Below are 26,746 nucleotides of genomic sequence, written 5' to 3'. Positions count from 1 at the left end.
CATAGAATATATATGGGCAGATGGAGAAAGAAAGAAATAGACACATGGAAAAAGAAGAAATAGATAAAAACAACGCCTTGTGAAAACATGGTTTGTTAAAACTGATTTTGTTATATTTTTATATATTAAGGGTCAAACCGTTACATAGAGTTGTTATGAAAAGATATAAAACAAAACTATTAGAGGATCACTTCCTATCTCTTTGGATGATTTATAATCAAACTCTCTTCCATTCTTTAATAACAGATATGTCAGATATTACATATAACACACCATGTGGTACTCTAAAACATCGTGATATCGATTTTAATAATCGACCTTAATATCAGCAGAATTCGAATACATTGGTCTTGTAAATACATTTGAACTTTGGACGAACACAAAGCAAGAAAAAAGCGTGGGGATGCAAAATAAAGTCCGCTCTCGACGCCTTTTTTCACGCAGGTCATTGTGAGTAGAATTGGTGTGATGCTATTTTTCACTGGTTCACACCTCAAACTTAAAGAAATTGTTTTTCAAATTATTTCGTAAACCCATGTTTCCATGGCGACAGATATGGTCAATATACGCCTAAATATGGGCAATTATCATGTTCATGCGAGTAGAAATGTCGAAACCGAAAGTAGTTCCTCAAAATATACCTCAAAGTTTTGGGTGTGATAAAATGGACATCACCTACATAACAAACTCAAATGAGAACAGAAAGAAAGCAATACTGATATTTTCCTATGAATGGAGAAAAATTATCTTAAGACCACCTTGAGAGTCGTTACAAATCAGGCGATAACGTTACATGTACAATCCGCGTGATACATTCAGAAATTATATGACACATTTTACTCCTTGTCTTTCGAGGCTAGCTTAATCAATTCTTGCAAAATTTCAGACAGTGATGATTGACCGTCCATGTTGCTTTGTCCAGTTTGGAGGTTTCGCTGCTGGTTTTCACGCCTGTAACCACCGTTTGGAGGTCGTTTGCCAGGTGTCGGTGTCCATTTTGTAAAGTCTATGGATGGCACATTAGTGCAACGCACCAAGGGATTGCTTTAAAAAGAAAGAAAGTATTTATTAAAAAAGACGATTCCTTAAAGACTGAAAGTTGTTGTTTCTTTAGTGCATCGTACTGTCATTTATGTCATATATTATATGCATATTTAAATAAGCTAGTCCAAGGAACGACCAACAATTTCGACATCATTAGTGTCGCTGAAATGTTTATAGTTCCATAAAGATCGTATCTTTCAGGAAACGTACCTAGTTTGGCATTAGTTTAGATACCCATGAAGACCTTACAGTTTGACCTTTCATTAGAATCGTTTAAGGTTCTGTCTAGATGACAAATAGGTGCACTGGCATGCATGGCTTTAGCATGATTGTTATGGATAAGTTATGCATATGTTAATAACCGATCATGCAAAACGAAAATATATCCAATGATCCATATGTTATCTGTCATAAGTTCAAATGAATATTCTGGTGAAAGGACTAAATGTCAGATAATTATGGCTAACCTATACTCAGAATGAAATGAACAAGGATAAAATTAATTATCGTGGTTTGATGAACTGGCTGCCATGAATGGTATCTTACCTACATGTTTAAATTATATATGATATTATTGCAATTGATGATCTACATTCATCGTCTGATTTCTGCCAGAGCAAAGTTTTATAATTCAAAGTGGTTATCCCAGAACATAATTAAATACGTAAACATATACACTAGTTCATCAGAACAAATGTTTCTAGTGTTCGAAATGTAACTGTTTCAATCGCGAGTATAAATACACCGCAACAGCACTCAAACGTATTTTTCAAGAGTAAAAACCTAATGGCAAACAACATTGTTTCTCTTGCCTTCGCGCTGAAATGTATATCTCAGAGATATATAGGTAGGCAGGCGAGGAGGTAGGTAAGGTAAAATCACTAATGAACTAACCTGATTCCTGGTAGTCGGAAGGCATCACTTTGTATCCGTGTCAAATCCAGGTTGGCACAAAGTACGGCTGATAGCGATGTTTTCCTAATCTCATTCAACTGCACTGTAATAAACAAACATTAGAAACCAAAACTAACTATAAACGAGGGCAATTTTCAATACTGTTAAGTCCAAAAAAAAATCTGCCATCGACGGACACCGTATATGGTTATATCCCGCTCCTTAACGTAGGTTCCTACCTCAAAGTATGATTGAAATGTGAAGTTTTACACCATATTTATTGTCCTTCAATTTCAACTGATTTTTAGAAACAACCAGAGTAACACTTTATATAGCGCTAGATCTATACGATATACGAACACATTTAAAACATTTCACCTTTTTATACATGTAGAAACCAATACTCCACCTGCTTGACCAATTTTTGTACTATAACTTACCTTCCAGGCCAACTAGTTTGTAATCCAAAGTAAACACAGCATAAAGAAAACAAAAGGGACGTTACATCATATGAGCATTACTATATTTTATTGTCTGACGAAGACTGACTATAGGATCAGGTTTGTTTGACTGATTAAAGCATTTTCATTAGGAAGTGAATCAAAGTCTGTCTCATTTTTTGTAGGTGAGTGGAGAGGTTAAACATTCTAAATTTGGACTTAGACAATGGGTAAGTTGATTTTATATAACGCTATTACAGCAGGTTAAAACAAAGAGTCTTTAAACGGGTTTCCTTGTAAAACTAAAGTAATTTAGGCAAACATCGGCAGGTCTAACAAAGATGCACGCATACAGTGTGTTACGAATCTAGTTCATAAAATACAAACAGAAAGAAGTGAAACCAACAATTTAAATAAAATCAACACGTTATTTATGTATCTAAAACAAAATTAAAACTCGATTTATCTTACAGCAGTGTGAATTAAATTCAGAATAAGCTTAAATGCTTTTGACAAGTCCTATAATAGATTGTTCCGAAAATATAGAACGTTTCCGAATAATTTCCAGTAGTCTTAAATGTCTCATAAACATAATGATGCTATCCAAAATGTTTTGGAATGAATTCACTATAACTCCCAAATAGTGTATACCAAATCTAAAAGGTGAATGAACGCTTTAGTAATTCGAGTTATTTTAAATAAATAATTCCTCTCGAGTTATACCTGACTGGTACAAATCAACTAGGATTCCCAGTCTGTTTTAAACCAGGAATGAATTATTTGTTTATCAAGAACCTTTGTATATTCAGTTTCACTTTACCTATAACGTAATAGAATGTGAAGGTTTGAAACGGAAAAGTCTAGTCTAACTGTAAACAAGATAGACAACTCTTGCTACCTAAACATGTTGTTTACAACTTATCGGCAGGGACAAACGTTAGCCATATAACATTTCTCTTAACTACTTACAAACATTGAGAAAAGTTCAGCACACAGTATATACATATACATAACAAATGGTGGCAAAATGTAGTATCAAAAGACGGTAGATTTTGTTCTGTTCCTTAACTTAAAGAGTAATGTCTTTCGCAACTTCATACAAGAAAGGTTTGCCATAACATCAGAATGTATCACATATTTTAAACTGGGAAAGGCCAAACGATCGCTGATCAAGTCGTATAGAATTATCGCTGAACAGGATGTTCACCACGAAGTGGACAACTATTGGCAAATGGTCAGGGGAGCACGTATACTTTTGTATATGCAGTCAACAAAATTTGTTGGGTGAATGAACAAAAGTAGGTCACAGGGACCAACTTCTCGAAGTGAAGTGAACACATGCACTCTTTGTGCATGGTCATTGGAGTTGTTGGGTGTGTTAACGTTTGACATCATCATAGGCAAAAAGATTATCTGTAAACAAAGGTGAATTATCAAGTTCATTGCATATTGACATATTTGCCAGGTGAAAATGAGGCAGAAGGTAAATTTATATATAAAGAACACAAGTGAACTTTCATACCTCGATTGAATGTGTGCATTATTTTTTTCTTCATATTCTCTATATTCTTATAACTAAGGCCATTTTGCATCATTAGGCATGAAACTTGGTGTGTACATTTACTTTGACCAATTTCGTTAGCACCCATGAAAAGTAAGTTTTTAAAGGGCACAATGTTCTTGCTAAACTGACTATGCTAAGTTTGTGGATTATGCACTGTACCAGAAAAGTTGGCCAGACAAAGCACAACATTTCCTGCAGGCACATTCTGGTTACATACGGTCAGATTTGCATCAACTTATAAGTTCAACGAAAAGAAATATCTTTCATGCTGCATTAATGGTAAAACACGATATAAATGGTCTTCCATGTTGTAATAGTGGAATAACACGATATAAATTGTCTTTCACGCAATTATTAACACGCATGTTCTCTTAGTACTTTCCCCGAAAGGCAATTTTATTCTTGTAACTACACTATCCTAAATTTACCTAGTGGAAATCCCTGAGGTTTTGGTCGTTCGTACCAATAGGAGTCCCCCTCCTTGAGATTCTGGAATTCCCTTCCCAGAATGCAACTTAGAGTAGGCCCAAGATTTGATCCGGGAATCGCTCTTTCCGTAAGCAGCCCCGTGAAAAGGTCAATGTCGCGAGGGTCACTAATAAAAATGTTTATCCATTAATCATGCTGTCTCAAATCACTTGCATACAAACTTATATCAAATAAAACCTGTTATTTGTTATTAAAAACACGTGCTACATATTTGACACATTTTACAGATTTTACAGATTATATACTCACACTTGTAAGAAATTTGGATGAAATCAGGTAACGGGAATATAAACTTGTACATGTTGGATAAAAGACGACAAAGGTACAGAAATGTGAAATTGCATATGATAAATAATAAATCTACAAAGACATCTGAGTAAATATATTTAAGACCTTTAAAAAGCTTAAAGATTAATGGGTAATGATTTATACATGGTCGGTAGTACATGTACTATATAGCTAGGCAACATTGCTATAATTTATACATGGTTAGAAGCACATGTGCTATTTACCTAGCTAATATAGCTATAATTATTACATAGCTGGCAGTACATGTATTATTTAGCTGGCCAACATCGCTATAATTATTACATCGTCAGCATTACATATACTATTTAGCAAGATAACATCGCTATAGTTATTTTATTGTTAGCAATACGTGTATTATTTAGCTAGCTAGCATCTCTAAAACTATTACATTGTTAGCAGTATATTTACTGTTTAGCTATATTACATCGCTTTAATTATTAAATTGTTAGCAACAAATGTACCATTTGCTATATAACATGGATATAATTTATAATGTAGACTTTCAAGACCTTGAATAAACCATTTTTACACTATTAACGAGAGCACGATAGAATGGTACATCTCGTTCACCTAATAAGAGATAAGGAAATTCAAATATGTAATAATTGTTTGACACAAAATCATGTAGATGTAAAATAACAATAATATGAAATGCATATGCAAATTTAAATATTCGATGTGCGAAATGTACCGCCCTCAGCGAAGTGTTCAAGTACGAACAAGAAACCGATGAATCGAAGCCTCTCATGACAATAAGATTAATATATATATATATATATATATATATATATATATATATATATATATATATATATATATATATATATATATATATTATAACAACTCTTTGAAAAATCAAGATACAAGAAGAAAAGAAGAAGAACAACAGTTACAACAACTATTGGTTGTCATCAGAATGCATTGTCAAAACAATATCCATATCATAATGTTACTGCTTATCATATTCATTAGTTTAAGAAGCCAATTAAAATTATACTGCAAACTTTGTATTTGGGTCCATCAAAATCAACGTGTTGGCGTGTATGAGTGTGGAGGATGAGGCTAAGGTAAGCGAAATTACGTAGACACCAATTCTCGAATAAGCATGATAACATAAAGTTCCGTGATATTTCTTTTTTTTCGAAATATCTAGCTATCAAGTCGACACACATGTATCGATCGTCCAGATGTGATTTTATTGTTGTGGTCGTTACCATGCTGTTTAAATTCAGCTTCATTTCTCAAACTGTTGCATGAATCTATTCTAGAGGAATCGTACTTAATGCTTAAGTAGGTCACTGTGTAATTTTATTTGAGCTCTATCTCCTTTCGTTATTTCATGTATAATCGATACTAACTGCTAAAGTCACGGTGACGTACATTTCACGCTCAGTGATAATTTAAGTATTTTTTATTTAAATATTTTTCTCTGACAATGTTGACTGGTTGTCACACCGAATGACTATATTTATTTCCCCGCCTTATGTTCACTCATTGAATAAGTTATTTTAACATACCTTCTCTAGTCCAAACCGCAATATTGTGGGGTTTTGAAGAATGCAGCACCGAGGCAGAAAAGACAGAATTATATATATATATATATATATATATATATATATATATATATATATATATATATATATATATATATATATATATATATATATGTATATATATATATATATATATCTTACTCAAACATCTACTGTATAAATTAAATCTATAAAGTCGTCAACGGACCATAGTTCGAAAGATACTAACTCGTAAACTTGACGGAGCAGATTCACTTCTGCTGTTTTGTGATCAACAAGACTGTTCCAGTTACTAGTAAGAGCGGACAACCTACAGCTGACTCGATAGTCACCATATGGCGGCACACCGTGATCTCGTCCCCTGTTGATGTTTAATGCGACAAGGTCAAAGCTCGCCCTTGTAGAAGAATTCTCAAAAAGTCTATTTCTGACCGAATCTTCTACTAATCTGCAATGGAGTTATTATTGTTATTATTATTATTATTATTACGGCAAACCATTTAAGCAAGATAAGCACAACTGGCATTTTTGATTTTATCATGCATCTAATCTGAAGCATTTTTAATGTTATTTTGAGTCTTTCTAAACAAAACTTTATCGCGACACATTTAAAATATTAATTGTCCACGTGCTATTGGCGAGATATATTTATCCTGTTACGTGTTTAGGCTCTTTCAAACATTATCAAGAAAAGTGTGACGACAACAAGCTTTGTAAAATTTAACAAATAATTTATTTCCCAAGTAAAACAAGGTAAAAATGAGACAAATCTTACGGTTTTACGAATCAAATCCAAAAATAATTCAAGAATTATCCAAGAATTAAGAAATAGAAGTCCTAATAATAAAAAAGTCCTAATGAAACTGAGTTCGAATCCTGATGGAAGCCAAAATGGAAGGCGATGACGTATGCTGTGGTCAGTGTTGTACTGACGTGTCAACATTTCTCTGTTGAATCACAGAAAATAACATTCCAATTTGAATTCTTTATAAATTTCGATAACTGTCATTGTCCAAGAATTAATTTAGAACACAAGTATTTTCAGGGAAAACAATCTTGAAATCCAAATAATTTGAAGAAAATAAAATACATAGCCCTAAAACTGGTCACAACATAAAACACTTTAACTTCCCAAGGCTTAAAGCACTAACGACTATCCCATCCTATCTCAAAACATCAATACGGCAAGCTAAAACGCAAAACAGATGCCAGGATGTGGGTCGATACCCCGGGAAAAAACAGAGTTTGAAACAACTGCTACATGTTATTTGTAACGTACTCCAAGTATGGCATATAGTCCACTTCATGAATCTTACTCTGATAAAGAATTTTAAAAAAATTAAAAAATTGTTTACCACAACTCTTGCGCAAGAAGCTCATATCTGCTACTTTCAATGCTCATTTTACGTCGTTTGCATGGACTGTGCAAAACAGTAATGAAAATTATATTAATGATAAATTCTTAACCAGCAATCATAGCAAGATAATTACCTACATTTCATCTTTTTCACCACGAATGTTAAGCGTAAAGGGCAGAAATAACAACGCCAAAACTAGGCTGTCCGAGTCGTAGTACATTCTGATCTGTGTTTGCGCTACTCTGGCCATGGTTGCGGTCATGTAACGTTTGCTGTTGCAATCATATATTAATCTGGGTTACTCTCGATGTTGAACAAGTACACAAATCGTGGATAGGGAAACTCGCCATCACATAATCAATGTCATGAAAAAAAAGTTAACCGTTCAATAAATTAATACTTTTAATGAAATATTATTTTCTGGATAGAACAGAAACATACGAGTTTCAGGTAGAAATTAATTTGTGAAAATTGTATTCCTAAATACGTCGACCAAAGTTGTGTCCGCTCACCAAGAGGCTTACACTTCGGGTTATAAAAGTTCGGTCACATGAGATTCATTTTGAAAATACCGGCTATATGCAATGCTATTCAGGCAGTGCCGTTTGTTACCTACGTCACTGTGTTGCGGTTGATGTGAATTTAGACAGCACCTACCTGTCTGTTTCTGGGGAAGCTTCGCTTGTCATCCATTTTAGAAGTGCCGGACATCCCTTGTTCCCATTAAGAAATGTGAGATGTGGGTTAAAGAACGTCTTCACCAAATCAAAGGGACCCTTCTCAGGACCTGACAGTCTGGAATTGAGATCACTGTAGAGATCTTGATATGTTGGTATCCATGTATGTCCCATCCTGCGAAAAAAAAAAGAAAGATGAGTGCGACCTTATTTCTCGCCAAAAAAACAAACTTACTCTCAGAAAATTAACATCGCACAGTGAGAAATTCTCATTCCTTCTCTCTCTCTCTCTCGAGATCAGGGGAGTGCACGTGTAGTGAATAGAAAATGATAAGTAAGATATAAGATACTACGTGCAGTCGTAGGTTAAGCTGGGACCAAACGGTCAACTTTTATCCCGTTTTTGCTTGATGTTTCAGCGTTAGACTGACGCGCGTGCTTAGTTTGTCATCTGCTCGAACTTTACTTAATCAAAACCTAACTTCCCGTATTAGCTGCTATTGTTCGGAGTGCTAACGTTGTTGTAATGTCGCCTCCCTTTGATACCGTAGCAATGTTGCCAGCAGGTTTATAATAGTAAAAAAAAAAATTCCTTCTATTTTGTAGTAATTTCCTACCAACAAAGAGTGTGCTTAATTTATGTGAAAATCTTATTATATGTTCTCCGAATTCGACAACTGGTTCTTTCTTATTGTGTTTCAGAGCCAAAACTTTCGTTGAAATAAAACTGAATTTTTCGTTTGTTTTGTAAAGATGAAAGTTATAAAAGAAGTCAGCTCGATGAGTTTATATATATATATATATATATATATATATATATATATATATATATATATATATATATATATCAACAAACCCAAATAAAAAAGCTATTTTGTAAAAACGGATGGAATGTGGTCAAAGTAAGCAAGCATTAGTAGCTGGAAATCTAAGTCTTGGAATGCCATGTAACCGAAAACACGGACAGGATTAATGTTAACATTGAGACCAGTTACCATTAGATTGGAATAGATTATTCAGATGAATGGTTGTGCCAATAGCTAGGCAATTTAAAACACCAGCCTTTATTGTAAGACACGAACCGTCTTCAGTGAGTAGCGCATACAGTGATGTCCTATTGCCACAACAACAATTGACCATTATAAATAATTTGATGGACCGTCAAAATACAATCTACATGTTTATGACATGTGACATATTATTTTTCTTTACATATCCAGTATATAATTAGCGTCTTGTGACTTTCTCTTGGAGCATTTCTTTTGAGGATAAAGAGCCATCCGTTTTCTAAGACAAATTAAACTGCCTCTTTAGTAAACGATAAATCTCACGTCTAGTCCATCCAATCCCAAATACCAAACTTTTTTCGATCGTTGTACCATCGATTCGTAATTCTTTCCTACTTAGATGCATCTAAAACCAGTCTTATCGCTACTATTAAACTCCCTATTCCCAAATTACTACCTTAGTTGTTAAACCACATCCATTTATTATTATTTGCTCGTTGACATTATAAAAATCCAAGAGATTTCAGAATAGGGTCCCTAAAATCATACAGCCCTATCTCGAAGACCGCTCCGGTGGCCTATTGGTTCGAGGGTACGCGGCAGATGCGGGAGGTCGTGGATTCGTACCACGGCTTGTAAAAATGGCACTAACAAGTGCCTCGCTAGGCGCTCAGCATTAGGAGGTTTGCGTTAGGACTAGTCGGCCTGGTGTCAGGGTAATGTGACTGGGTAGGACATCATGCTACATGTCTGCGGCGTAACACCCAGTGCTAGACATCGCTATAAACTATCACACTGCAGAGATCTTAGCGATTTGAGTGCAAAATTGTTAAGCTACGTTAAAATCCAAATCACACATATACAGTCCTATCGTGCCTGTTTATTCCATTTTACAGACAGTTCCAAGGATCAAAACAAAGGTTGTTGCTATCTTTTAACACCCCACAGCAACATTTCTATCCGGTTGCATGATCAATTCTCCAGTTTCACGGCAGACATTATACCCATGCTCGTGTTATTTAACTACATTCAAGCTTCTCAAAAAGCACATGTTAATTTCACCGACCTTAAGAGCGATGATTACTCATAAATCACGGAAAGGTAATATGTACCGTTATCTGCCTTATCTAACGGTACTAAGGACAATGAAATGGAATAAAGTAGCCAAAGCTGCTCTACCGACACCAGTTTCCGAATGGATTCCAGATAGAGAGGGGTCCCGAGTGGCCGAGTGGTCTAAACCGCTTTCCGTCACGGATCACTGCCATCTCACCTCTGTCTGCGTAGGTTCGAGTCTCGGGCTCGGTCAATGTGGATATGTGAGAAAGCTTGCCGGTAGCTTCTTGTGGATCGGTGGTTCTTTCCGGGTGTTTTCCGGGTTCTTCCTCCACCATTAATACTGGCCGCCATGTATAGCCTATCTTGTGCTGAAAAATGGCGTTAAACCCTACAACAACAACAACAACCAGATAGAGACTTCACATTTTACACAAATCGACACGTACACTTGACATAGTAAAATAAGGTAACGAAAAATAGTCAAGCTTTGGACCCTCAAAACCAATATCGGAAAATGCCATCAGGCAAACAAAACATATTGCAAATGTGAGATGGGATAATACAGTCTAACCTGTGACGCAGATGTTAGTTTGCGTGAAGTCGCATAAGACGCTATCCAAAGATGTCCCACCAAAGAATTTTTCAACGAAGGTGGTTTATGTATTAACTTTTTAACGGACACTGTAGGGATTTATTTTTTCCCTTTATTCTTAGTTTTGTGCCTTTTAATCAAATATAAAGTGGTAATTGGTACCTTTTATTATTTTATGTCGATGTGGTACATATATATATATATATATATATATATATATGTGTGTGTGTGTGTGTGTGTGTGTGTGTGCGTGTGTGTGAGGAAAGATTTGCCTTCCTAATTTATTTTGCAACTTATTACCCTCCTGGGAACTTAACTTTAACTCGGGACCGTATATTTTTATTTGTGCTGACGTGCCGTTACACTACATGCACACCCATATATGTGCACTTCTGACAATAAACAATTAGTTGGTGCCGTTTAGCCTCAACCCACTTCTGGCCGCACACTGCTAAATATAACGCAAACACCTGCTTCGTATATCAAGATATGTTCTCTTTGATACCATGGTGCTCAAGATTATCATTCAATTATACTTTGTTCTGATATTTTAAATATTTACAACAGTTCAGAGTTCCTATTCCTAATATCTATGTTTTGATGATACTTAATCATTTGCATCTACTTCTGACACCAAATTGTTCTACACATCAACTTCTGACACCAACGTTTCAAAGACAATGTCTTATACATACTTATTTGTAAAACCAAAGTGCTTGAATTATAGTCAGACGTAACTAGTATTTTCACTCCAATATGTCCGCATGATAAGTGAAATATCACTTAAGTCAGTAATAGTTTAAAAACGATTTTCCACTTTTAAATACTGAAGTCTTTCATTTAAAAGAGACTAAGTTTAACAAAACAATAAATGGCATATAGTAACCATTTTAGAGCGATCCAGCCCTAAAAAGTAATCTCTTCCAACACGAAAAGTTTCAAGAGCAGTAGCAACTCTGGGCATCAATTTTTTTTAAAACTTGATCACCATTTCACGGCAATAGTTGACAAATAAGAAAGAAACCGAAGTTGTACTAATTACTTTCTCCACATGCCGGGAATGGATAGCGAATCCGCTGCTGCAGAGATAGGAGACATGAACAAACCTGTAGGCTATTCCAAATTCATTTGAGACAGTGGCATCTCGCTTCTGGTCATAACTGAAACTGTAACCATTGTTGAGGCTAAGCAGGTTGTAGGTTGTCATAGTGTCCTGAGACAGAAAGGCGTTTAGGAATCCATTGTACACGATGTGTTGTATCTCAGCGATGTTGATCTTTCTCGCCTCCTGGAACAGCTTTTCCACAGTCCAGCCGAGATTTAAGGCCTTAAGTGCGTTCACGATTCGGTTGTGTTCCATCACGAATAGTGTATGGTAAGAAGCGAGCGAGGGCAATGCATCCACTCTCGCTTCACCTGTGGAAAGAAATCAAACTTCACTGTTTGCTAACTTTATTTAAAGATCGGATATCCTTTGTGCATTACCCAAACGTCTTTATCCTCAGATCTGATGGTATCACGGTACCAATTGTTTTTCCATATACCTCAATGCTAATGTTTTGTGAAATAAATATACTTTCTGTCCTACTTGGGCATGCATGTCACACACTGTCATTTAGAACAATGCTAGATTGTCAATTTGACAATGATATAACCAGGTACTCCATTGCATTTAAGAGAGATAACTCAACTGGAACTAGACAGGGGTAAGAGTTATCTAGTCACAACAAGCACATTTTCAGCCATGTGTATCATATTTTAAAAAAATCATAAAAAATACAAAATATGATCTAGATAGAAATTAACACAAACTCACATGTTGCCAAGAGGCTCAACATTTTTTTAAGCCAAACAGAAAGTACAACTCTTACATAATGCACCAATCACAGCTAGTGTTGTTCTTTAATTCTGAATACAATGTTCCATACACCTTAAGCTCCGCCCACCTGGACTTGCGCAATTGGTACCGTTATACCTATAGCAAACCTTAATTTTTCCAATAATCTGTGAAATAGTTTGGGACTGTATAAGTAACAAATATACTTAGTCTCACTTGTGAAAAACAGTTTGATGAGGTACTAACCTACGTCTTATATGAATGTGTATAGAAATGTCACTGAGCTGTTTGAACTATTGTTTTCATACTTTTGCTTCACCATCAAAATCATCTTTTGAAATAAAATGAATTCTTTCAACTATGACTGTATCTTATTCCTATCAGCACTTATTGAACTTCACATAGGTGATATGGGATAAATCACATTATGTCATATTATGTAATAACTAGGTCAAAGGTCAATGTACCAAATAGTATGTACCTGTCCTATTTCAAAATGTACAATTCACCTAAAAGAAAGGAATTTACATTTGTTTGGTAGGTGCAGAACTTAACATCAGAGACAGGTGGACATGACCCAATCTTATTATAAAGTATAAGCTTTGACCACTTTACACTATCTGCAGATACAAGAGGTCACTAACCACCAGTCCTCATACAAAGGTCCACCTACCCATCCTCTTTGTAACACAAATAGTAAGCTTTCCTCCTTTGCAATGTGAATAAAATTGTTTCAATAAGCCAATCAGTCACCAAATATAGTAAATCACAGCTTCTAAGTGGTTATGTTGGATTAGGGGGTGAACTTAGGGGAATAAAATACAGAAAAATGCCAAATATAAACACTAAGTATAGCACATCAAATAGAGTTAAAAACAGGAGGAAAGTCTTTATCTAAAAGGGAGAGGTAGCTTATGATAAAGGAACTAAAGGAGGCAAAATCAGCAATGCGAAAAATGAGAAGTGAAAATTTGATGACCTTACCTTGGACAAATATATGGGGCAGGGCCCAACAGGTCCAAGGACAGCCCAAAGGCAACTGTGCTATAACATCCCTTACAGGTACCCAAATTTCAAGTGAAGTTGTGTTCATTTCCATCTAATATGAAAGGGTGAATAATTTTGATAATATTGATACATATAAAGTATATTTCTTCTACATAAGAATTTAATAATAATTGGCATAAGATAGAGAGAAACTTATCTCAGATCCAAACAGAACATACCTTATCAGTTTTTAAACTTGTAAACTTTACTGTGAGAAATTATTAAATTGTTTCTACTTACATTTGCATCAAGATAGAGGGCTAATATAATACTTCACAAATCTTCTCTTTATTTTCATAACCAGTCACTGAAAATTTGAGATATTATTGCCTTGAAATGTTATGACTGGTGTAAGGGAGATAACTGAATGATATACATAAGGTGTGGTAACCTCTAATACAGTATCCTTGTAATATAGAAGAGTTCATCAACAACCTGTATTAACTTCATTGCAATTAAGTTATCTCAAAATACATTACTGATAAAGTGAGAACCTAACATTTAGACTCCTATATTTAGTGGAGACCTCAAGAGTCATGTAATTTTAATTTCTAAGATGACGCAGCTCTTTCATATCACATAGTTCATATTTTCTACAATGCCAGCAGGTAGAGTGCAGCCTTCCATAACCATGCAGATATCATCTCATGCCAATTTGGATTCTTGCGATGGGATGCAAAGTTTCAAGAACAGTGTGGGTTTGAATGGAATGAATATGCACTGTGTGACTAAAATGGTTATCATTCTGTAATGTTGGACCAAACATGGAAATTCCACAAGAGCAGCTTGACACAAAGAAATAGGATTAATTTAAAGTCAATAGTAGATTATAATTGGGCTTATACAAGTGCCAATGGGAAATGCTGACTTAAGGAAACTGTTCTTGTTTGTTGGTGTTCACTGCTACTTCAACAAAAGGGAATGCAAGAGAACTGAACTAACTACATGAACAATTTCAAAGCAGGAAAGTGTATAATAAAAAAAAGGACAATTAGAGCAGGACAATTCAAGTCAAAGTGGGAAGAAATACCATATCCTTAATAAATTACCTAAAAATTACTCATGCCAGAACATCCCACATGGTACAAGTGATCTATCTACAAGTGTACTCTCTATCCTGGTTTATGGCATGCCTTGCAAGAACAAGATAGCTGTTTTTGTACACATGATTTTTCATCTTTTGCAGGTAAAATAGCCAATATTTGGCCAAAATCAACTATATTATGTTTACATAACTTATTTTGTTGCATGCATTCCAATCTAGGAGGTAACAGCACATACATAAAGGTATCAGGTAACACAAGCCTATATCTATCATAGCTATAGTTATCAAAAGTCCCCATCCAAAGCCAACTTGTGCTATTTTCTGAAGATTTCATACATTTTATTCTTAAAGAACTTTCAATATTTGACCAAAACTGTTCAGTACACATTTGTTTTCCTACATCAAACTAGTATAGTTCATAAATGCCGCCCACATGTATGCGTTTCTATGGATACACTGTGAGGCTATTCTTTCCTTTAGGTATCACGGTACCAATTGTTTTTCCATATACCTCAATGCTAATGTTTTGTGAAATAAATATACTTTCTGTCCTACTTGGGCATGCATGTCACACACTGTCATTTAGAACAATGCTAGATTGTCAATTTGACAATGATATAACCAGGTACTCCATTGCATTTAAGAGAGATAACTCAACTGGAACTAGACAGGGGTAAGAGTTATCTAGTCACAACAAGCACATTTTCAGCCATGTGTATCATATTTTAAAAAAATCATAAAAAATACAAAATATGATCTAGATAGAAATTAACACAAACTCACATGTTGCCAAGAGGCTCAACATTTTTTTAAGCCAAACAGAAAGTACAACTCTTACATAATGCACCAATCACAGCTAGTGTTGTTCTTTAATTCTGAATACAATGTTCCATACACCTTAAGCTCCGCCCACCTGGACTTGCGCAATTGGTACCGTTATACCTGATATACTTGACTCAGCTGGTGTGTGTGTGAGTATGAGTGTGTGTGTGTCTGTCTGTCTGTCTTGAGAGGGGTGAGTGTTATGATGCATTCACGTGGAAAAAATCACAATGGGGTTCCACAAGGGATGTTGGACCTTTGCTGCGTTCCAGTCAGGTTTTGACACCCCATTACAGATTGACACATTCAGTTAAAATGCCAATAACTCGTGAAAAGATTGTTAAAACAGCAGTCAAATCTATAGGAATGATAACAGAGAAATTAATGTTTTCGCCTTAATTGTCTTACCTCGTATTGTCTCATCTCTTTCATCTCCGGTTCCAATATATCGTGTGAAAAGATGTTCTTCTATTAATTTTTGCACAGATACAGAGAAAGGAATTCTTATCCAACATCTTTTTTTGTGGGTAAAATAAAGCAATGTTGCAGACAGATCTTGAACTTCTAGTCCTGACTGTCTGAACATACATACGACCACTGATATCGTTATATCAGTGAGTGATCCACCCCATCAACAGCAGAATGGTTTGAAAGCGGCAGCAAAGGCAGGCTATTTCTAGATATGATTCCGGAAAAGATAGTTGGCCCATCTGCTGCGGCTGGAATCTGACAGTCAGACACTCTATAACAAATTTATATTGGACCTCCAACAACTTTAATCACGAGCTGAATGTGAATAATTTCCTATTTGCATTTTTATGGTAATATTTTAGTGGCTAAGAGAAGAAGGCAAATACAGGATTTACAATAAAACGTACACAATTTCAAATTTGAACAATATGGTCAGAACATACCTATTAATGTCAAACAATGAACATTTTTTTCAAAAATGAAACAAGAAAACACCACTATGTTTACAGGAAAAGATATGATAACGAGAAGGTACAGTATTGTACTTTTCTTAATGCGGAAGGTCTATTTAGCAGTGAAGTTGGCCATCAGAGCAAGGCACGATACATAGGTTTTTGGGTGTCCATTTCCACAAAACAAATAATAGTTGTTAACAATGTAAGTGTGTTTGCGCTCATTTGCAGGTAAATTACTATTTTCTGCATGTGTACTATTTGAATCACGGTATTATAACACAATAAGTATACAAGGTAATATATATATATATATATATATATATATATATATATATATATATATAAGGCATTTTTTCCTTTGCAAGGATAGACATGTAGTTAGATTGATGGATGGATAAAATACACGCATATCTACATACGTGCACACGGTAAGTATTATATATAGTTCTGAATACTAGCGCGCTGTACAATAAAGTTCTTTATAAGTGAACAGTACGTCAGAAAATCCCCTCAAAGTACCATCCATGCCCCTCTACACACTTAACCATTTCTTAAAGGCCAGTTTGTGTTCGCTTACTGGTATGCTGTTCATACGCTGAAAAAATTAATATCCAACCACATGGCGGCGTTTAACCTTTCTCCACTACCACGTCTTTGATAAAGTGATGCGGCCAAAAATCACTTAGAGCTACATCAGGACAATATGAGAGATGTGAAAACGTTTTGATGCTGTGCTTCTTCAGGCAGTCCGTCAAGACGGCTTTCGTTATTGAGCGTTATTTTGTCTATTGATCGGCGTTCAGTTAATTCATAGGTTCAGTGAACCCAAAAGGGCATAATAAAATACTCAGAACATCTCAAATACCACCCATAAATAGATATAAACTTGCACATACATACATATATACAGACAAACATAAATACGTACAAACATACATACATTCGTCGTCTGATAAACACATACGATTCTGAAAGTCCGCAAAGGGCAAATTTAGGACGACTTTTCCAATAATCCGATAAACCCCGAGTACGTCATCTTGTTAATCTAAAACTTTGTTTATCTGTGTTATCGGTTACCGTGAACAATATGGTTTCACACACATCGCATTGACTTTGTACAAGTCAAACTGGTTCATCAGTTTTTTGCGAAAGGCTTTTAGTATGTCCACTGAGGTAATCAATATTAACGAGATTCCACTTTTACAATACAACAACTGTACCTGCAAGATGACAGAATTCTCCATCGTGATCAATGTTACAGCGACCGTTGGGATTTGGGGGCAAGTTGTTTCCACGGCTCGTCTTCATGTACTCTAAAATGTTAGAATAATAGATAAAACACATACATATTTAGAGAGACAAATTAAGAGCGACAGGGCGGAAAACTATCCATATACATGTAAGCGAATATATATATACAAATCATTTGACGAGTTACAGTCCTTTGAAGTGCACTGGATTCAGCATTGGGTCACGTGTGTCAGTGAATAAATGCAATAAACTGACAACGAACAGTGCAAAAGTAGTTTCTATTTAACCTGAGAATAGTTTCGTATTTTAACACCTCCCTAATTTTTAAGGTAGGAGGCATAAGCCTAATTATCATAAGCTTAGAGTTTATAAATACATTCTAAATCTGTAATGTGGTTTACATTTACTTTGAGTTAGGCTTGAAAATGCGTTGACTCATTTGGTGACTGCCTGTCAACGTTCGACTAGCATTGGAGATCTAATGCTAATTTGGGCTGCAAATGAAAAGCCGAATTGGCTTACGTAATCACGTATGTCTGATACAGAAGTAAATATGTAAAAATTGAGATGGCTGAGGGGTGATGAAAGGCATCCTAATTTGTTACTTTTCTAGTGAACTTTAACCATGCACCCGGCAGATACCGATTCCTTTCGCCTGCTTGTCACAGGAAAATATTCAAAACGGTTCATTGTTGTAAAACACTTAACGTAAACAAGAGGGGTTGGTGGCAGTGTCGGTTCAATAACAAAGTCACCAGTTGTGTAAGGAAGTTACCTCAATACCTCGGGCAAAATTTCACAAACATACAAAAATCATTAGTTAGTTTTTAATTGTATCTTTAATGTAGAACTATTCTCGTTTTTCTGTCATAGGTCATTGTCGGATGAAAATTCAAACAAAAAAATAAAATAAAAAACACAGAAAAACAGGGAAAAACAACAACAACAACAACAACAACAACAAAAATCTAGTGAGATCGGAGAGTTTTCGACTCTAAATAAATCGTTTTCAAAGACAAATACAAAACTAAGACAAGACATCATGCAGAAAAAATTCTGAGGTTACAAAACATTACATGAATATTTCTACAGTAATAAAATCATGATTTTTTTTTATTTCAACTAGTTTACTTCAACTTGATGCTGATGCTAAACACTTTTTTATATTGACAAAGAAATGGATGAGCTATATCGCCATCTCTTATTTTTTGTACATTTATTGAACTGCAAATTATATCCCGGACATTTCATTGTTATGGTAGTAATTTCAGGTTATTATGTGAGTAATAAGCTAATTAAAAAAATTATTTAAAAGAAAATGTGCCGGTTGCATAAAGATTGTATTTGTGCCGGCTGTATATATTTGGCACTGTAATAGTCAAGAAGGTACGAATGAATGATTTATATATTAAATATTATAATTTAAGTAGAAGCTATTTTAGGAATCAACTGCATTCTTGCCTACATTTGCATCAAAGCCAATATTGTGTGTCCCTAGATGGCAGATCGCAAAGTGTACTTTTGAATTTCTAGACTGGTTGTTTGACGGATAATACTTTACTGACAATCAATCGGTTTAAAACAGGGAATCTCAAGGTCAATATTTAATAGACACCATCTGAAGGTTTGATAATTTAGTGTGTTAGATTTTCCAGGTATCCCTACCGCCATCTCTCAATGCCGTCAACTCATTGTCGGTCGAGCCATACACACTGGAGCCGTCGATATAGGAAGTGAGACGGTTCAGCTGCTGACGGAATCCTGAATAATAATAATAATAATAATAATAATTATAAACATATTTGACTGATAAAATATGCTGTTTTATTCGAATATATCTGATAACATAAGCATTCATTAAAGTATAGAGACGGACGGACGGGCAGCATGAATGAGGATCACACAAGCAGAAGGAAGAAAGCACTAACAAACGAACGCTCAAACATCTATCCAATCGTACTTGCATCACTTGGAGCGGTTTGTTCTAACCATTTGAATCTTTTCATGTTTATACTGCTACCGATTCAACGGTGAGTACATCTTTTGAAACCTTTGCTCCAAACCATGGCCATAATAGAACTTGAAACTGATATGCAGGTAAATATGTAAATATTAAAGTCGAATGCTCGGCACTTAATGATGGAAACATTTATGGTTTTAAAGAAATCCATTCTCGTTTAGCAATGTAGTATTTTACAGTAAAATGAGCAAGCGCAATGAACTCTGGGAGTGTTTTTTTGTGTTCCTCTATGTGACAGAAAGGATTAAAGACGTCCCCATTGTATATGACATCCAGCAAATAATATTTTTTATCGTCATTAAATTATTTTACGGGCAGAGAAACAATGAGGCTGGTACCTGGTGTGCAGTCGGGATTTGCAGCTGCCGATCGAATAACAGGCAAGCAAGTCCCGTCGGTAAAATAAGAGTCTCCTGCAGGGATTTTGATTGAAATGCATTTTGGCCTGTGGAAATACAAAATTACCAATATAGAAACAATAATACACAAAATAGTTAACGTTCGTTTTCATCAATTAAATATCGAATATAAGCATGGTCTTCCCAGGGGTTAATATTTTAATTGTGCTAAGTGCTTAGGACTGACGATCTCTCTCTCTCTCTCTCTCTCATTAATATTTATTTATTTATTTAGTTATTTATAATACCTACCGAGTCTTATCTTCGCAGGTTCTTTTGCATCCACCTTCAACTGAATCAAAAAAATGTTAAACTGCAGTTATTTGTAACGAAGCTATAGTTGACGAAATGTTTGTAGTGACAGGAATATTTGATTTCTTTGACAAGTTTCATAACGTTATTAACATGAGTTGGATGAAAGTATAGACAGTAATGAGCACGTGTTGCAATGTGCCAATAATGAGCACGCGTTGTAATGTGCCAATAATGTGGCATTATGGTAACAAAAAGATATGTCAATTACGTCGAGAAATTCAATGCATGTACAAGTTTAACACTAATAAGCATATGCAAAGAATTGTTTCGTTTATTTTCCTCCTCCTCACTCTTCTTCTTCTTCTTTTTCAAATGCATGAACGTTCGTTCTCGAAAGCTAATCTCTCAAATACACATTTGGTAAACTGAGTTATGGATTTTTTTCCCCTTCTTTTTCTTCAATCGTGTGCATTACTTTCCACGAAAACTAAAGATAGAATTCATCGATTCGTAATACTCATTACACCAATAAGAAATGTGTTTGCAAACTACTGTATTCACTAAGAAAATCATATATTTTTTTACATCGTTTTCTTCAAGAGATTTTCCAAATTTTGAAGAATGTTACTTTCTTTCAATGGAAAGCAGACTTAAGGCGTAACCATCTCAGGGGTCATTAATCCGGTTCCTGAAAGGTCACTTACACTTAACTTCTCTGAATGTACTGGCTGAACTTTCCACAAGAGGGATTGTATCTAAATTTTACTATTTTCTCTTTAATTCTTTCTTTCGCTTGTTCCCTTGTGATATTTTATAAATATCATCCGTTGAAGAAAACTAACGTTGGAAACGAAATAGAAAACTTTGTCAGATATATTAATCTATTTTCGAAGAAAATATCCAGACTTTCAACCTGTCTTTGCGTGCACTTGTTTGCTAGTGTCTACGTGTGGTAATTATACCGTGCTATCCCTTCTGCACTGCTTAATCTTTGAAATTTATCTAACATGGCCGAGATAGTTTCTCGTACCTGTTTCAGTAGGTGTAAAGATGATATCGTGGTCAAGAAATTGGCCCATTTGGAACGTGTGTAGAGAGATGGTACCGTTGGTCGTAACACCATTTTTATTGCTATGGACGACATTGCTGACCGTTCGTGGGTTGGGTAACGGCCTACCAGTAACACCAGTAACACGCGGCCCTCCAACAGTACCTGTAATAATAATAATAGTAATAATAATAATACTAATAATAACCGAACCCTGTCATGACTATGTGTCAAATCCGAGTAAATATTTTAGTTGTCCAATCTTTCAAATGAGTGTAGTCCTAATTAATGTCTATTGTGAACATTCCCTTATCCACCCCGACATGTAAACGCACCAAAACGATGACAATTTTTGAAATTTTGAAATATTACTGAAACGAGAAAGTTACCTTAGTAATCTTTTCGTTTGCGTTACTGACCTTTTTCGTAGGCAGGGCCGATAACTCTTCGCTGGGCCACGAAGCATTTCCCCCATTCGGGATAGTCAAGGTTGTTACATGATCCATCGATCGTTCTGTACGGAGTTGATGCGTTACATCTGTATATGGTGGGCGATTTACATACTCCTCTTAAAACGAGGGCATCTTTTATCGCGGATGCCACGGAGTCACTTGTTACTTTTTCAATGGTAAATCCTCTGAGAAAAAAAGAGAGAAACTAATGAAAATAAATTTAAAGAAAAACGATGTTATTAACTCAATGGAAAAATACGAAAGAAACTAATATGAAAAGGAAAGCTAAAAGAAAGAACGGAAGGATTAAAAAAAAGAAAGAAGAAAGGAAGGGATGAGGGAGAATGCGTACAGAATGTAGGGGAGTAGGATTAAAAATAATGTCACAATATAAAGGAAAAAAATATTCATAGATGAATTAATAACTCGTTTATTCGTATATATATGTATTCATGCGTCCTATACTTCTGTTAAGCCATGAAAGCAGACGAAGCAGCAGATAAAGAAGTTCAAGACTTGAGCCGAGGACTTTTCATACCGAAACTACTTTTACTTCTGTTAAATCGAGACGCACATAATTCGATTTCCATCGACACTTAACACATATAAATCTGCCAAGCTAACCTTTGAGGACCTTAATCGATCATACTTTACTTTATTATTGTAACAGAATCAAGTGGGGTGAACTCAAATGCATAATATATATATATATATATATATATATATATATATATATATATATATATATATATATATATATATATAATCTGACACAAAAAAATCAGTTACCGAGCATGATTGGCAAGATACAGATTTATCCAGATACTTAGTTAACAGTTGATATCATCAAAACACTTATTCAAAACGGTAAAAGGTTTCATGTTAAATATACATCCTTCTGTCTCAGCTTCTTAGTATCCTTATTTGCAGGGTTATTATTATGAAATCGAGACATCGTAGCGCTCATTTTGAAACAGAGCTCGACTTTTGTTCCGTGTGTCATTGTATTGAGCACTTAAATTAATTTAACGACAGGACTTGTGTCGTCAAAATTTTTCCCGAGTAAAGTCCAGATAAACGGTACCTGTTGATGAACCCTTCTGTGTACTTAAAATCCTTATTCGAAAAGCAAAATATATGATACACCAGGATTAAAAGTAATCCCACTTGAAACGGATAATAATTCATTTACATTAAGAGACTGAGTGTTGGAAATCTTACTCCTCCAAAAGTCGTTGCGTCATGTATAATATTTGGTTTGCACTATTGCTTATTTCTTGAGTCTCGGGTATGTAGCCGTAACTCTTTTGTAACAGATTTTCATATCTACGTCCTGAAAGTCCTCTTGCATCTGAAATAAATAAATAAATAATAAATAGATAAATAAATAAGGTTTTGTGTCGATAACTTCGCGAGGTAGCGTGACTGTGCTGATTTCACTTAAGTCAATGGTTAAGGAATGAACTAAAATGGATTATTCATCAGACATAGAATAAATGCAGATTTCCCAGGCAAACTGAGGTATTGAGGTATTGCTATGTTTAAATGAGCGTACGACGTCATATTATCATTATTTGTTAAACCAACACTAATTGAACAGACCCGCTTACCCTAGGTTAATCCCGCTCAGGTTTCTTTAAATTTTTCGTTCAAGCAAATGATAGCTTGACTGCAGTCGTTGGTGGCAGTAACCTTGCAAGAATAACAAGGGCGCCTTCTGGAAATTTTACAAGCGAATTTTAATATCAGGTTCTAATCGGCTGGAAGCTGTTACAGACATATGGATTTTTTTTTAGTACGTATTGATAAAATTATAGCACATTAATAAACTTATCGATTACCATCTTCTTTTACTGTAGGCTGCACGTCTTGTTCCTCAGCTAGGTCTCTGCCTTCACCCCATAAGGCATCATATTTATAAGGTGGGGGACTCAGAGCCGTAACACCACATATGACCAACACCGCCACCAACAGGAGCTCAAAAGATGGCAACGCCATCTATAATAATAATGATAATAATAATAATGTGAAAGGATTAAATGTACAAAATCAAGTGGTCTCATAATTGTGCAGAATCAACACAACTCTGTGTTTTCTAAAAGACGCGTTTTGATGTCAAATGGACCGGACGCACCTGAGTTGGGATTATAATCTGTGAATGTACGATATAACTTCTGCCCGGAACAACCCAGATTAACACCTGCTTTACATTACAAAAGGTCGCAAGATCCTTTGCACAACAAGGGCTTCAGTTTTAAACAAACTGCTTTACGAAGTTTGCAATCTCGACTCTAACATATTATTTATATCCTAAAATGGCAAATTCATACAAGATTGAACAATGTCAAGGCCATATAAGACCAATTACCGAGAACAGCTACATCATCTTATAATCAGGTTAATTTATGTATACATTCCCACCCCTCACGTACTCCTTGTATTTACATTACGAAACTACCATACATAAACATGCCGGTCGAATGCGATACCGGGCGTGCCGTCTTAGTACAACCTAATTCTGTATGTGTGTGTGTGTGTGTGTGTGTGTGTATGCTACTTAAAATCTTCTTTCAACTTTGTAAAATTCCTTTAAATTGTCAACATGTAGAATTTGCTAATCAACAACTATTACAGCTAGTATAATAACATCTAACTATGACCTTACTAACTCATCTCTCACTGACAAAGATCTTATATTCTTTGCTGATGTGATTTTAGTCCATTTTTCGGACTTCTTTGCATTTAAACATTTACCAGTTATCTCTTTATATATCCTGCCTGCTACACCTAATTTAACTCTTTTTCGTATTTTGTTTTCAAGGGATGTATTTTTTATCTTTTGTATCTGCTATTTTTATCTTCCTTGAAATCTAATTCTCTTTCAAGTTCTTATAATCACTTTAAACAGTGTACAGTTGCAGACGGTCAAAAAGTCATCTTTACTTTGTTGATGACGTCGATGAACATGTTTTAAATTCAATGATTGAAATTGCTCAAGTGATAATTATTTGTACAATGAGGGATTTACAGCTTCTATTACAACAACCTTAGAAGGTGAATTCACATAATCATGGAGACAGGTTTCTAATATAGATGGCGCAATATTAATTAATCAAGATTCACCTAAACAGTATTGTGAAATATTGTATTGCAATGAAGACAACGGAAATTCACACAAATTTCTAAACATTATAATCCAAATTATATATTAACACCTACCTCTACATGTGTCAGTAACGTGTTGACGGATCTTAACAACAGCTGTCAAAACACGCTTTGAAGCAAAAGTAGATAATAAGAGTTCGCAATGAAACAGGCATGCAAACGCTCACCACAAATGACACTAAACAACTCACAAGTTAGAGAAGTAGTAAGTATATATACGAAGAACATAACATGCTTTGTGCACACGAACCGGAATTGAAAAGTATGTTTTATTGGTCAAATGGGAACAATATACTGATTTTCTTGTTTGCAGCCAATGGCATTCAAGCAAAATCCCCCACACATTCCAAGCAATTGTTCGTGTCCAAAAAACGCGAAATGTATATCCCATTTCACCATGACACAAAATGAGAACTATGTAAAATTCCTTGGAGAAGATAGAGATGGTCAACTCAAGTGGAAGAATACGCCACTAAAATTGGCTTTTAATGATTTTAATAGGTCATAGGGCAAGCAAAATAAACACCCGTGCTCTAGATATTAGTGTAGTAAGATGTATGACATTTGTGTGATACGTAAGACTATGTTGTAACGTTTGAAAATGTGTATTTTCTTCCTATATACAGTTTTATCGTCTTTTAATCTAATGTTGTCGTTTGCATTGTGCATGCTTTGAAAATATAATTGCTGTATTTATAACTTAACGTTTTAAATGTAATCTTTCCGGTGATGTGTCATGTATGCTTCACCTTTTCTAAAATTTTGTATGTTGTATACTACTGTATTATTTTTGAATCTATTGTTATCACGGTCAAGTTTTTTTTATAGATGTGTATTGTCTCATTATAGATATCTACTGTCTGTGTACTTGTCCGTTCAATCGTATATATGAATGTATATATGCATCCAACAAAATAAGATACTTTCGTTATGTTATATCGGTAAAATAGCTGGTCTGGAGGTACGTTAGGTAAACTTGCTTATATTCTGTATCTTGTGAGCCCTTGATAATGAGCATTTTTTTTTTTTGGATTTGCCGACTCGGCTTTTTTCATGAAATAAGATCATGGCGCCGTAACTTGAATCAATGAGGAAAAGCTATAATTAACCACGTAAATACAATCATAAAGAATTACAACATTTGTCATGATAGGGCAGAGGTCAAACCTAGCTTAAATGTTCTCAGCTTTCGTGGAAGAAAAAATCAATACTGAACCCACTGTTATTGCGAGTACATGAAAGTAAACGTTGCTCATAAACTACTCACGGCCTGAATCTGGTCGAGTGCAAACGTTGAGAAGTATGGTTGCGTGAAGCCAAAGTTTCCTTGCCTCGAGATGCAAGGCACCGTATTTTTCTGCCCTGATTACAACGAGAAAATTCGAAGAGAAGAACTTGCACCTGCACAGCATGGACCAGTTACTCCAAAAAATGAAAGAGAATAAAGAGAGGTTGGGTCAATGAAGTAACAGTTGTCAATTGAAAAGTATAACATATTAAGTCTAACATTGTAAC

At 35.1% G+C, this 26,746-nt stretch overlaps 1 protein-coding gene across 1 annotated transcript; it reads right to left on the bottom strand.

The window, feature by feature from the left end:
* Positions 1-91: 91 nt before the first annotated feature.
* On the bottom strand, positions 92-25,415 carry LOC149790286 (salivary peroxidase/catechol oxidase-like). The gene is made up of 15 exons (XM_089972331.1): positions 25,286-25,415; positions 23,908-24,064; positions 23,288-23,417; positions 22,034-22,251; positions 21,597-21,779; positions 20,564-20,603; positions 20,252-20,358; positions 19,559-19,654; positions 17,863-17,955; positions 12,072-12,381; positions 8,288-8,482; positions 6,502-6,720; positions 4,371-4,537; positions 1,939-2,041; positions 92-1,044 (listed from the first exon to the last, which is right to left on the bottom strand). The coding sequence occupies exons 2-15, from the start codon at positions 24,062-24,064 to the stop codon at positions 837-839; spliced, it is 2,226 nt and encodes a 741-aa protein (XP_089828457.1). The 5' UTR covers positions 25,286-25,415; the 3' UTR covers positions 92-836.
* Positions 25,416-26,746: the final 1,331 nt, after the last annotated feature.

This window comes from Sinohyriopsis cumingii, chromosome 10 (genome assembly GCF_028554795.1).
Source record: "Sinohyriopsis cumingii isolate HCF-2022 chromosome 10, ASM2855479v2, whole genome shotgun sequence".
NCBI lineage: Eukaryota > Metazoa > Mollusca > Bivalvia > Unionida > Unionidae > Sinohyriopsis > Sinohyriopsis cumingii.
The sequence above is the reverse complement of the archived record's forward strand: the minus strand, read 5'-3'. Positions and strand labels throughout refer to the sequence as shown.